At 42.0% G+C, this 13,889-nt stretch overlaps 1 protein-coding gene across 1 annotated transcript in view; it reads left to right on the forward strand.

Annotated features, from left to right (window-relative positions):
• The window catches only part of LOC129722488 (ornithine aminotransferase, mitochondrial), a 35,070-nt gene that overhangs the window by 6,101 nt on the left and 15,080 nt on the right, over positions 1-13,889 (forward strand). The window contains exon 2 of the mRNA XM_055675938.1: positions 13,118-13,430. Coding sequence (XP_055531913.1) covers positions 13,118-13,430 — 313 coding nt within the window. The remainder of the gene's footprint in view (positions 1-13,117; positions 13,431-13,889) is intronic.

The following is a 13,889-nucleotide window of genomic DNA, read 5'->3' on the forward strand; positions in this document are numbered from 1 at the left end:
TCCACACGTCCGGGAAGAGGCGGTCGTCAAGGCATTTCTGCATGACCGTCTTGAATGGGTTTGCAATCCCGGGAGCGATTTCCCGGGAAATAGCTTTTCCCGAGATTCCCGGATCCCGGGAACAGAAATATTGATAACCGGGATCCCGGGATTCCCGAGTTCCGTGGATATTTTTGTAAGATTCACTATAGTTTCTTATGCAATATTGCAATAAAATTAAATACGTCAAACTAGTTCGACCTAAAATAAATAATTTTATAAAACTAGAAAACTAGATATGCGACGCAGTTTTTTTAAAAATATCACAATGGCATAGCAAATTTTTGAAGTAGAATACTTATCTCAGGAAGTTCGGCTACATAGGGATGTGAAATGAAAATCTAAAACCGAAAAAAGTGAAGAATATGTCCAATTTCAAATGCTAATAAATCGGTTAGTATTCGATGGATTTCCTTCGTTCGTACAGCAATAGATTGGAAAATCTTCTAAGATTTTTTCCAAAAGAAGATAATTGTAATTTTATTATTCACACTATTGTACTATTGAAAAAAGTCAAGCCTTGTCAAAACGAAAAATTCGACCTCTAATTGGTCGTTATATGATTGCTTCCCAAGCACGGTCGACAGAATCATATACCTTGCAATTTAAAACATGCTATCTGGCCTATATAAGAGCCTGTTTCAGCCGAAGCCTCTCATAATAGTTCTAGACAGCGACAACGGCAGTCGTCCTCCCTTAGCAGCAGCACTAACAGTGCAGTGAATACCAGCGATGGCGGAAAGCGGCCACAGCTGTGGCGTAGCAATGGATAGCGCACTAGTTGCAGCGGATCTCAGCATCGATAGCGGCTGATGCAGTGAGGCACTTTAGTGAAATGCAGTCTCTGTGCGATAGTGGGCACTAGTAAATGCATTCAATGAAAAGTTGAATCATTTTGACAACACGTGAGCCGTCTAGTTTTGAGTGTTAAATCAGCTTTTCACTGTTTATTTTATCACAAGGAATACTTCATTCCCACTGTCAGTGATAACGCAAAGATGTGATCGGCATCTTATCCGATACTGAAATGAACAACAAATTGTCCTTTTCAGGATGAAATAAAAACTTGATTGAAGAGGTAATATTTTCTGATGAGGTAATTCACATTTTTAAATTTGTAAAAGTTATAAATTTTACTTTATCTCCGTGTCTCAAAACGTACTGAATTATCTTTTCGTTCAGTCATGAACACGACAGCCGAAACTTTCATTATCTGCATAAAAATCAATTTTTGCAAAATCAAAATTTTAAAACAAGCCCCAATCATGACAAGCAACTCACTATATTATTGAAAATGGTCAATCCTTGTTGAAGTGCAAAATTCGATTGATCCGATTGGTCGTTAACATGATTGCTTCCCAAGCACAGTCGACAGAAACATAGACCTTGCAATTTGAAATGTGCTCTTTGTCAGTATAAGAGTAAGGATGGGAAATATCGACCGATATGGCTATCGATAGTTATCGATGATTTCTTGCTCCTATCGATAAGTTTTTAATCCCTATATAAGAGCCTGTTTCAGTCGAAGCCGCTCATAATAGTTCTAGACAGCGACAACAGCAGTCTTTCTCCCTTAGCAGCAGCACTAGCAGTGCAGTGGATACCAGCGATGGCGGAAAGCGGCGATGGATCTGATTTAGAGGTGGGAAAAATGGTTCTCTTTAGTGAGCGGATCAGAGCGGTTCCGCTCACTAAGATGAACTAGTTCTTTTTAACAGCTCACTCGCTCTTTTCGTTCATACATAATTTTTGGTTTTTATCAGTAAAGCTAATTATCAGACACTGTAGGCGAGAGCCATGTGAAAGCTTTACACCTGATTTTCCAAGCGCAAGGTCGCGCAAAACTACAATAGAACTCCCAGAAATAAGCTGCCACCAAACGTCTGCCCTGATATGCATAACCTGCATTTCCCATCACCCAGCCAGCCGCAAGAGCATGCAAAAAAAACAACTTGCAACAGTCCATACACAGGTACAGGGGTTGACTAACGCCGAGTACGCACACGAATGGATGTGGAACGAAAAGAACGAAAGATCTGATTCACTTATCTTCTGGCAATCCGCTCGCAGGGTCATCAAAAGACTCAGTTCTTTGAAAGAGTGAAATCTTTCGCTCTAAGAAGAACTGGTTCGTCCGATGACTCTTTTGTTCTGCTCGCAGGCAATCCACTCGCGATCAGAAGATTTCGATCTTTTAAAGAACTGATTTTCTGATCAGCTCAGGAGCGGATTGTCTGCATAGATTCAAAAGATCAATGAACCAGTTCTTTCGCTCTTTTCGGTCCACTTTTCTTGTGCGTCCCGGCGTTTGCCAGCCCGTGTGCTGTGTGTGAACAGTGGCAAGTAGATTTTATTTTTTATTCCTGCGGCTGGTGGATGGTTATGCATAGGGGAGCAGGCAGCCGGCGGCAGCTATTTTCTGTTCGAGATCGTGAGTTCTATTGAAGTGTCGCACGCCGCTTTACGCTTGGGGTGTAAACAACTCTAGCTTGCAGTGTCGGATCAACAAAATCAGCTTTAGCTTTTTGCTTGAAGAAAGGGATGAGTTACCGCTCTTTAAAAAAGAGCGATAGATCACTCGCTCACTTTAAAGAACCAGCTCGTTAGATCAGTTCGTGAGCGGATTGCCCACCTCTAATCTGATTAGTCAACGTTTATTAACTAAAAAAAATGACTGACACGCAAGCAGCCGGGTTATCTTTTTTGTAAAAGTATTCTACTTTAACCTTGCGGTCGTGGCTTTGCACACAACCTTCCTGTTATTTTTTTAATTAAAAAAAAATAGCGAATATGTTTGCTACCGCTCAAGTAAACAGTAAATATTTATTTATTTACTTATTTTCTGTAATTTATCTGACCCGAGTCCTAATAAATATAACAATGTTTGTCTTAATAAATATAACAATGTTTGAGTGTCAAATTTATAAAATGTTCGTCCTTTTAAGTTTCTGCACGAATTTATCCAAGGATTCACTGAAGTCGAATAGATGTTCAACACGAGTAAAAGTTCTAATACAGGCGGTGATTGGCTAATTATAGCCAAACGATGTACGATGGTATGGGGTCTGCAGAAATCCAATTGAGCGCAAAGCGCGTTGTGAAGCTCGAAAGTTCACAAGAGACAAAAGCTTCGGTGAGTCGATTTCTCCACAGAGCAGTTTGGCTATGAACACTGCTTGATGCAATCTCCGTCGGTGCTCGAGAATATCAATACCAATCAAACGGCAGCGGTCTGGATACGGTGGTATATTAGCGGGATCACGCCAAGGGAGCTCGCGCAATGCAATGCGGACGAATCGTTTCTGGATACGCTCAATCCGCAGGTTCCAAGTTAGCTGGTAGGGAAACCAAACCAGGTCACAATTCTCAATCAGTGGACGTACTAATGAACAGTACAGGGCCTTTAAGCAGTGTGGATCTTTAAAATCACGGGCGACTTTACAAATGAAGCCGAGCTGGCGTGTAGCTTTTGAAATCATCGTACTGTGATGCAGGTGGAATGTAAGTCTACTGTCAAGTAGAACACCAAGGTCCTTTACGTGATCGACCCTCTTCAGTTCCAAACCGTCGATGCGATAGTCGAAGATAATTGGTTTTAGGATACGATGGAAAGTTATAACTTCGCATTTAGAAATACTAACCACGAGCCAGTTCTTTCGACACCAGTAGGAAAAAACATTCAAAAATTCTTGTAAACGGCGGCAGTCTTCAATAGTCCGAACTTCCAAAAACAATTTCAAATCATCTGCATACACCAGCTTGCAGCCGTCACCTAGCAGCAGTGTCATGTCATTGAAAAACAGTGCAAATAACAAGGGCCCCATGTTGCTTCCTTGGGGAACTCCTGACTTGTTGGTGAATTGCGATGATAAACTTGAACCGAGTTTTACGCGTAGAACTCTTCCACAGAGATATGAGCTTAGCCATTCAACGAACTGATGGGAAGCACCTAAGCGCGAGATTTTACAAAGGAGTATCCTATGGTCCAAACGATCGAAAACAGCTTTGATAACGGTGTAAATCGCATCTACCTGAGCTTTCTGTTCCATCTGCGGAATACACGATGAAGTGAACTCTAATAGGTTGGTGCAAACAGAGCGGCCCAGCATAAATCCATGCTGAGTGGTGGAGATATAGTGCTTAGTGCGAGAAAGCATGTAACCGCTTACTATGATCTCAAACATTTTAGACCCAGCAGAGAGGCTAGTAATGCCACGATAGTTTCGAACGTTTTGCCGGTCACCGGATTTAAGCACGGGAAACATCAGCGACTGCTTCCAAACAGCAGGAAACTTTCCTTGAGCAAAAGACTTGTTGAAAATGTAGCATTACGGAACTGCAAGAGCGGTGGAACAACGATAAAAACAACAGCAGGAATTCCATCAGGGTCAGCCGAATATGACCGTTTCAATTTTTTAGCAGCAGCCAATACCATATCGGTCGTAATTGTAAAGGTGCTTAAGTCAACTAAACAGGAGGGAACATCAGATACCGCTGTAGTGTAAACATATTTTGCCCAAAGAATCCGTACCGAATATAGCAAATATTTTCCACATCCAATGCCTGCATAACACTCAGTTTTCTCTTCAACAAACTGAAAGAATTGGACACCAGATTTCAATTAAGTGTAGGGACGTTGCGATACCATTAAACATCGATACTTTGAATCGATACCTGTATCGAAAGCAAGTACTGATATTCCGATAGTATCGAGGCTAACGTATCGATACCTGAATGTATCGTTGTGCGATACCAGTTCATTCAAAATATAAGTCATATTTTTTTTTATTATTTATTCCTCAAAACGTTTAATTCAATGAAACCATTTATATAGACCATTTCACGAGACGTTTCTGAACTCAATCTATGAATGAAATTTTGACAGAAAGCTCGGAACCGCTGGCATAACGCACGTAAAAGCAACATCATCAACGGCAGAATACGTGACACCTGTCAGTTTGTAAAATGGTCTATAAATTTACTGAATCTAGAAACACCAGCTTCTGCAGAAACTTAGTCGAAAGTCGATTACTCTTTTCCTTAATAATTGATCCTGTTTTCGAAAAGAGCCGCTTGCATGGCTCTGTAGATTTTACCTTCGGATCTGCATGACCGTAGAAAAGGATCGTTCCCGTGGGTTAATCTGCAGAAATTTCTGTTAAATTGGCATTCCCGATGAGATGGCATGCATGCATACGATACATCAAAATGGCACAGGATACAGCATATTTTCTGCTTCGTTCGTTCTTCTTAACAGGGTTGTTTTGAGTCTTTTCGATACTGAGAGGTGTGTATCGATATTGATGAAGTATCGTTGGTAAAACATCGATACCAAATATCCGAGTATCGGAAGTAGAAGAATCGATTCTGTATTAGTATCGGTGGTATCGCAACGTCCCTAATTAAGTGTAGCAAAAACTGTAATCGGTGATTTGAAAGTATTCTAGAAATCGAACATCAGCGGTGATTCAGCAGACTTGAGCAAAGTTTTACAGAAAGAAATAACATTTTTGAGTTTAACAGAGAATTGTCAGCGGATCTGAAGCGATTGTTTGACGACATGAAGACCCTTAATTCTTCTCTTCTGCAAATATATGCTACAAGCTCTATCACGGATTTTTGATGTTGACTTGAATAGGTTTTGTATTTTATTTGTTTTTTGTTTTTCATGCGAATTGTGAATGAAAATTTAAACATTTTTTTTTATCTTTGACTGATAAACTTTATTTAAAATCACATTTTGCTAAAGAATTTGTCCGTTCCCGGTTCCCGGGAATTCCCGGGAAATGCGATTTTTCATTCCCGTTTCCCTGGAAATCGATTCCCGGGAATATTGCAAACCCTAGTCTTGAACAACCCGGGGGCTTTCTTAATGGCCGTCTTTATGGCCAAGTTCGGGATTCCATCTAGTCCCGGTGCCTTGCCTATCTTTAGGGAGTTTGCGATCTCGATCAATTCATCTTCTGACTGTCCGATACCCAGTTACCGTTTCCGGTTGGCATGTGGTAGGGGTCCGAAACGATGGCCACGTCCGACAGCGATACAGCGGCTGCTTGGTGTAGCAACTGCTGCGCCGCATAGCAGTGATTCAGGTTTAATTGTATCACCCTCAAGGCCGTGAAGCCGGACACTTGGGGCCTCCCATGGCGTGCTTGGCGTCCCGTTTACCGGTGCATACCAAACACTTGGGAGGTGCGCCGCAGTCCCGTGCTTTATGGCCTGCACCACCGCAGCGGCGGCATAAATTGGACCTGTCGGGCCCTTGCACGACCTAGATTTATGCCTTGTTACCCTCCACTAATGATAGCAACCTGGGTCCCTGCCGGGCCCCTGCGGAGACGTACGGCTATGTCGCGCCCTTCGGTGATCTCATCCAGGTTTTTAAGCTGTAGATTCACTTCTGGGGTGAGAGCTCGGATTTGAACATTCTCGCCTAACATTGCTTGGGCCGCCTTTTTATAGGTACAACCCTTACCTTTCGCTTCCCTACAGAGTTTAAAGATCATCTCGCCGATACGGGACCGACGCACAGTGGGGAATCGCTGGCCATCAACTAAAAAATTTTTTTTCGTTAGCTGTTTCATAATATTTTTATTTTATTTCTATAACATTCAAGTTCGTGATGTCTTGGCGAGCATTGAGCATTCGCATCGCTGGTCATCAACTCAAAAATTTTTTTTCGTTAGCTGTTTCATAATATTTTTATTTTATTTCTATAACATTCAAGTTCGTGATGTCTTGGCGAGCATTGACCTTCCCTACATGTCCTCCATATACATTTTCCTGAAATCCATCCATGCACCAGTCTAGCCCCACTCCTTTCCGTCTACATCCAACTTAACCGCAAGTACACGTTTGGACCCCCGATCTAGAACCAGCAACTAGACCCCGCACGATACCAGCAACTAGAGGCTCGAGAAAGTCCATTTTCCAGTTCGTGTCTTGGTTTAGCAGAACATAACAAATAAGCTGCTCATTGTTTTTGGCTGTTTGAAGAACATTATGACGCCCCAACAACAAATCACCAATTTTAAAACGCGTTTAAGTTTAGTTTTAATCTTAGATTTAATTTCGACTCGTAGTCGGCAGCGAGGATAAAAAATTTGTCTTTAGTTTTTAAGACACTTTATGAAGTAAAATTCTAGATTTAATTGGCTCCGTAAAACATTAACTTGTATTGTGCCGTGTCAAATAAACGTTGATTGAAAAAAAAAGTGTCCAAATCCGAAATTTTGGCGCAATATCATGAAATCTAAATTTTTTATGACTTCAAAGCTTGGCGAACTGACGTTTTTTGTCTCTTTTTTGAAAAAAGTACGTTACTTTGAAACGCTCTGTAGCTTCAATGATAGCTTGGATTTTTTTACGTCAAAAAAAAGTTGTTGTAAATATTGTGTAAAACAAACTCTTTTCATTAGGTATTGTAAAATTTGGTCATAGTAGGCCTGACACTAGAAAAAAATAAAAAAAACGAGATTTTTTGTAGAAAAGTAGCTTAAAAGTTTAGTTGCCGCAGTTTGCCACGGTTGTGACTACAATCAAAATTTAGGTAAAAACGTAAGCTTTCAAATGCATACTGTCTGCTGTAGCGCAAAACTGCGCAAATTGTCACTTTAGTGAAAAAAAGCGGTAGCAGATTTTTCTAGTTTTTATTTTTGAAGTTGAAATTTCATCCAGGATTAATTTTAATCATAATCATGATACCCTATTAATGAAAATTCATGATATCGTACTCAATACGTAGTGGTCCCCGTGGTTCTGTGGTTATAAACTACGTATTTTTTTCAATGGGGCGGACGCCCGGTGGCACTACTTGTGGTCAAAGATCATAGAATTCTATAAAAAAGGAAAAAAGTGACAACAAAATATGAAAAATTGGATTTCGTGCTTTATGGACCGCCACAAACAAAAAATGGATGCCAAATTCGTGCTCAGCACCCCAAAATTATGTAAATACCAAGTTTTTGTCGCATTTATCGACACTTTTTTTGCTTGGCCAGCCTTTGTATGGAGTCGCCCCACTGTGCGACGAGTTGACCTGACATCCGCGCCGAGATCTTTGAGCTTAGCCTCGCCTCTTATGGCCTTCCATGTAATTTATGGAATGAAAATGGATTGAAAATGAGCGCGTCGCCCTTGCTCCTCCTGTTCGACCCCTGCGGCTTTTTATTGCGGTCGCCGCACTTCACGCGTCTTTCCCACTTTTGCCGCTTTTTGTCCACCACGGTGGTCCGTTCGCCGTTCGCCGGTTCCCTACTTGGCCTAGCTGATGGGCCAGTCTCCTGTATGTCTTCGAACAACCGCCCTCGTTTAACTTTCCTGGGGGCCGCTTCCCCCGGAGAGCCTCTGGTACGTTTGCCGGTCGGTTCAGCTCAGTGATGCCACATTTTCATCTGCTTTTAGGAGCTCAAAAAATCTTATCACCTTGGTAAAATTTGAAAAATATGTAAAATAAAATCTGCATATGACTGGACATATCCTTCTCGAAAAAAAATGCAATATAGCTTGTTTAACATTTTTTCCGTGATTCATTCATGCACACGTTTATGCGTAGCATATGAATATAATAAAACCTCCGACACGCTCCACCGTATTTGAGTTAATTTATGTTTTTCAACTATATAAAGAAGTTTAATTTACGAGCCCATGAAAACCAAAAAAATCTGTATAAATCTGTATTATTTCCAGAAAATCTGTAATCTGTATATGCCGATATCTGTATGTAAAATACGCAAAAAATCTGTATAAATGCAGATAAATCTGTATATGTGGCATCACTGGTTCACCTGAACAGACTTCGGCGAACGATGGTGCAGCTGTTTGTGTGTATTTAGAAACAGTTGCAGCATTTCCATTTTTAGGCTGATTAAGCCTTACCTCCAGCGCAAGTGCCTTGTTCTCGGCATCATTAGCCCGCTTAAGGGCTTCCGCAAACTCGGATTTTGCGCTGCAGATATTCATACGTAGCAGCAAAAGACATTGCTTCAAGTCTTTCGAAATGTTGCTACGTTCGTCCGTGCACTTGAGTATTTCATCAAGTTGTACGGACACAGCCTCTACACTCGGAAACTTATCCATGTGGCTTTCTACAGCTCAGAGTAGCATAGCCCCGGAGATCTGCTCCCGTTCTTTGTCGGTCTTTGGTGTATCCACCTTGCCGCCAATCTTTGTCGTTGCCCCAACTCGGAACTCCCCTGTCGGTGTTGCAAAAGGTGTACTAACCTGTGCGCCGCCTTCACCGGCATCAGCCAGTCTTAGTGGAGACCGTGCGATGCCTCGCTTGGCAAACGGGTTTAGTAGCCCGTCCGCCCCTTCCGCTGGTTAATAGGGTCCCCCTTCTAGCCGCTATCCTTGATCATTGTGGAGTGGTCGCCTATCTGGTCCCATGGTGGTCTATGCCGGAGCAGTGAGGTCATGGCTAGTGGAGGTCGTCATAGCCCCTCATGAGCAACTATGACGCCTCCCGACCGGCGTAAGTCAGGAAAGGGTATCTGATCCCACTCCTGCCTAATTCCCATCGGGCAATGCTCGCGGAACGCCTGCCAGGTTTTACGGGGCGGAGACCCCTGCGACCGTATGCCACCTCGCCGTTTCAAGCCGTTGTCACACGACTTTACTAAGGGAGCTCGGTGCAGGTGCCAGCCCAACGTCGTGGTATAAAACCGTATTCCATCTCAAAAACCTAAAACACAGCGACCAGTACACCATAACTGGAACCTTACTGGTATCGGTACCAATAGGCGGGTTAGTGCAATCGATGTTATCACACACCTATCGGTGGTCACACAACGCGTGCATGGCCTCGACGGTCACCAAGCGTCGACCCGTGGGGGCCTGCTGCTCGGCCCTAAACAACCCGGGCCGTCTTAATGGTCAGGTTCGGGATTCCGCCTGGTCCCGGTGCCTTGCTTACCTTCAGGGAGTTTGTGACCTCAATGAGTTCACCGTCCGTTACCCTTGCCGCCTCCTCGACCTCTGCGCGGCTGCCGTCACTCGCTGTTCGTGGTGACTCAGCAACCGGAGGCCAGGGGTTTGGCTCGTGGTGTTGGGAAAGTCCTTCATGACATTGCGTTATGTTTAGTTTTTCGTATTTTTTTCGATTTTGCGGGTTAGATTAGCCGCAGGACAAATGACAATGACAGCTCCTTTTAAGTTTGAAGCATAACTGGCAGTATGAGACCTACTCGAAAATAGCGAAAATCGGTCGAATCGAGCTGCGCAATGCCACCCCTGTATATCTGTACATACAGATTCTGTAACGTTACTTCGGCCCAAAAATCGGTAAAATACAGATTAATCTGTATGTGTGGCATCCCTGCTCAATTGGTTGGTTAGTGCATCTGGGTGATACTCCGTCAGAGATGCCTCCGGATCAATGTGGCTTTTGCGAGGACTCGATGGCCTAGTGTCTGAACCTCACCATCCCTAGGCAATCTATCGCTGCTGATTCGGGACTGCTTGGTATTCACCAGTGATCACGCACAGTAAGCATGCTATCTGCGGTCGCTGCGGGCCTGCCGGTGGTGACATACAGCTTATCGTAAAGTCTGGCAAATAGGGTAATGAACGGCCTAGTCACTGGCGTCTATTTTAATCAGTCGAAAAAACGAGTCTTGAATTTTGATCAATATCGACAATTTAAATTTCAGAAACGAAAACTTAGATAAAACTGTTCGACGAAAACGAAAAAATGTTGCCCTAAAGCTTCAATAGTAGCTCTAAAAAAATTTAACTCTAAAAAAAATGCCGCACAGTCAGTGCGCACCGGGTTCGTCGCTCCTCATTGGCTTACGGGAAAACTCATTGAAGTCTCTAAAAATGTTCTTTGCTAGGTGTACCAACAGGAATAATTGAAAAGTTATAGTTTTTAATTTTTTTTTCAGTTTGAGCTCTAGGGCAAAACCTGTGTTTAACAGTGTTTTCTAGCAGTCTTACAAATATACAAAATACAATTCATCACGGGAAAATCTCAAAATAAACAACAATCGAGAAAAAATCAACCTCAATTGTCATCATCATGATTAGTGATGCTATATTAAGCTTATTAACACGTGCATTTGGCATAAACAATCCACATGGCAAATGTTTTCTTTGTTACTCTAATGCAATGCGGAGAAGCCGTTGTTTCACAACAAAAACATGGCCAATCAGTTTGATTATGTTTGCTGTTTTTCTTCCTGATTAGTTCAATCAACCGATTAGTAGACAGGCTTCCTTGTCCTGATGTAATGACATTAGCGGATTGAAACGTTCACGGGCAGCCTCAGCTAGGACCATAAAGACAATCTGCACTAATCGGATCAATAAAAGATTTGCATCTATCAGATCACTTCTCAGTCTAAGGATACGCGCTGATAGTGTAGTACTGTTCATCTAGTTTAATTGAATTGTAATAGAGTTATTGCTACTAGATTGAGTATATCAATATCATATGTACGTGAAAAGTAATCGAACAAATATTAAGTGGTGTTTTTTTATTCAAATACACAGGTTCACAACTTAATCAGTTTCGTTATCAAAAATGAATTGTTCTTCACCGGCCCTAGGCATTAAACTACAATTCCAATCAAGATCAACCCGCTTCCATTAAAACAAAAACAGAGAAAAGTGCCAGCTGTTGAGATTGAAAAATAGCTCGTATCCCCGTTTTTGCGCGTCTTGCATACCGGCTCAATTGCTGCTGATTACTCGCGGCAGGGGAGTTGCATCGAGCAAAGCAAATACGAAAACAAAAGGAAAAAGGTTTATAACCGGCGTCACATCGTCATCGCTCTTTACCTCACGGTTTCGCGAACTCGCGCGAGAGGAGCGTGCTGCGGCGGTCATGTCCTCCGTTGCGATTGCGTGCGCCTGCTGTCAGTGGAATCTTCCGTTCGCGAAAACAAGCATCCTTCCTCCCCTTCGCCCGCCGGTGCGGTTTGTGGTATGGGAGTCAAGTCTCGCTGACTTTTTATAGCCATTCACGTATTATTCAATCTTTATGATCATTGTTGTCATGCGAGCTATAATATCCAGCTGATATAGCATAGCAACCACGAATAAACTGAACAATTCATGTCGATAAATTTATTCAAAAATAAGTAAGGTAACGGGGGTATTTTGGCCCACATGCATATTTTGGCCCACCCGGTAACATTTTACGCATTTTATCTGATAAATCCAATGAATATTAGAAAACTATGCATGCAATATTGAATAACACACCTAAGAATCATAAAACACTATAATTTTCGGCGAAAAACTGGCTCTAGGTAGTGTTATTTTGGAATTAGTTCATACATATTCAAAGTCATGGCTGAGTCAACCCAAAGTCAAGAGGAAGTGGTAATATACAAGTCAACGTCCGGAAGCTATTGTAACAAATATGTATGCTTTTGAAACAATTCGTTGTTGTTGTAACAACATCAGTAAAATGTCATAAAACAGTTTGCATACTCTAACATGTTGGAAAAATTTGAAAAAGTGGTTAAACGCTAATATGAAAATTCTTTCTGAAGCAAACATATTTTGGCCATGCCAAGTTTTGACATCTCCCTTGATTACCGTTCGGCCGTTGCACGTGAACAAAGAAGCAGCTTTTGACAATTTACAGGTAATTACTTCTTAATTTATCACATTTAACGATATGAAATTGGATGAGAATGCCTGTCAAACCGCTATAAGCCAAATCCTTTCATTTTTAGATGCCTAAAATTTACAAAAATTCACAGCAGAAGGATGTTCTTCTCAAACCCACTATTTTTGCTCTAAAAATACCGATGATGATCCTAAATATAATTAGTCCGAACTATTTCCATACACGTCTGTAGATATAAAGGTGGGCCAAAGTAAAAATTTGGTGGACCAAAACATGTTTTTAGTACTTCGTAGAAATTTTGATATTTCTATTAAAATAGACATTTTTAGCTTTTAACAATGGAATAATAGAGTAGGTATTTATGTTGAAAAATTGTGCTTGTTTTTAATGAACTGTACGAACACTTCCCAAAGCTGGCCAAAATACCCCCGTTACCCTATTACCCAATTAAAAAAAACGGAAAAGATTTTTTTTATGAATATTTTTTTTCTTTTCATACAGCAAACATGTCGTCCACCGTGACGGCAACAAAGACGAAACTCTACAACGTCCAGGAGACGGTCGTACTGAAGAACTTACCAGTGGGACAGGCTTCCCAGGAGGTATTTGATCGCGAGGATAAATTCGGAGCGCACAATTATCACCCGATTCCGGTTGCGCTAGCCCGTGCCGAGGGCGTGTGCGTGTGGGACGTCGAGGGTAAACGATACTACGACTTTCTCAGTGCCTATTCGGCGGTTAACCAGGGACATTGTCACCCGAAAATCGTTCAGGCACTGACCGAGCAGGCCCAGGTGCTGGCGCTGACCTCCAGGTGAGACATGCGTTTTGATATTTAATTTAAAATAGGAACAAGTCAATTTTTTTATTGGACGGCTACGCAATGTGAAATTTTTCCAATATTTCTTCGAACGCGTTAGTATTGTCATTTGGCATTTGCCTGCTGACCATAGGCGTAGTCAGAGGGGGCCCGGGGGGGTCAATTTTGAGTTGGAAATTTTTCTATTAACATTGCAGCAGCATAAGAGCAGACCGTAAGAACTTGGACGAGTTGGATCTTATAGACCCGCTAGCTAAGGCCCGATCTTTCTTCCCTGCGACTGAGAATACAGTTAAAGTTTGGTGCCCGAAGATTTTATTGAGAATCTTGATTGTGTCTTCAAACTTCACGTCCTTGGGAAGCTTTGACAGGATGTAGTTGAGATAGCGGCTGTGCAAATGGTTGTCCAGCTTCCAGAGAAGTGAACGTACCTTCGCCGCATCATTCAGCTGG

This window comes from Wyeomyia smithii, chromosome 2, assembly GCF_029784165.1.
Source record: "Wyeomyia smithii strain HCP4-BCI-WySm-NY-G18 chromosome 2, ASM2978416v1, whole genome shotgun sequence".
In the NCBI taxonomy this organism is placed as follows: Eukaryota; Metazoa; Arthropoda; class Insecta; order Diptera; family Culicidae; genus Wyeomyia; species Wyeomyia smithii.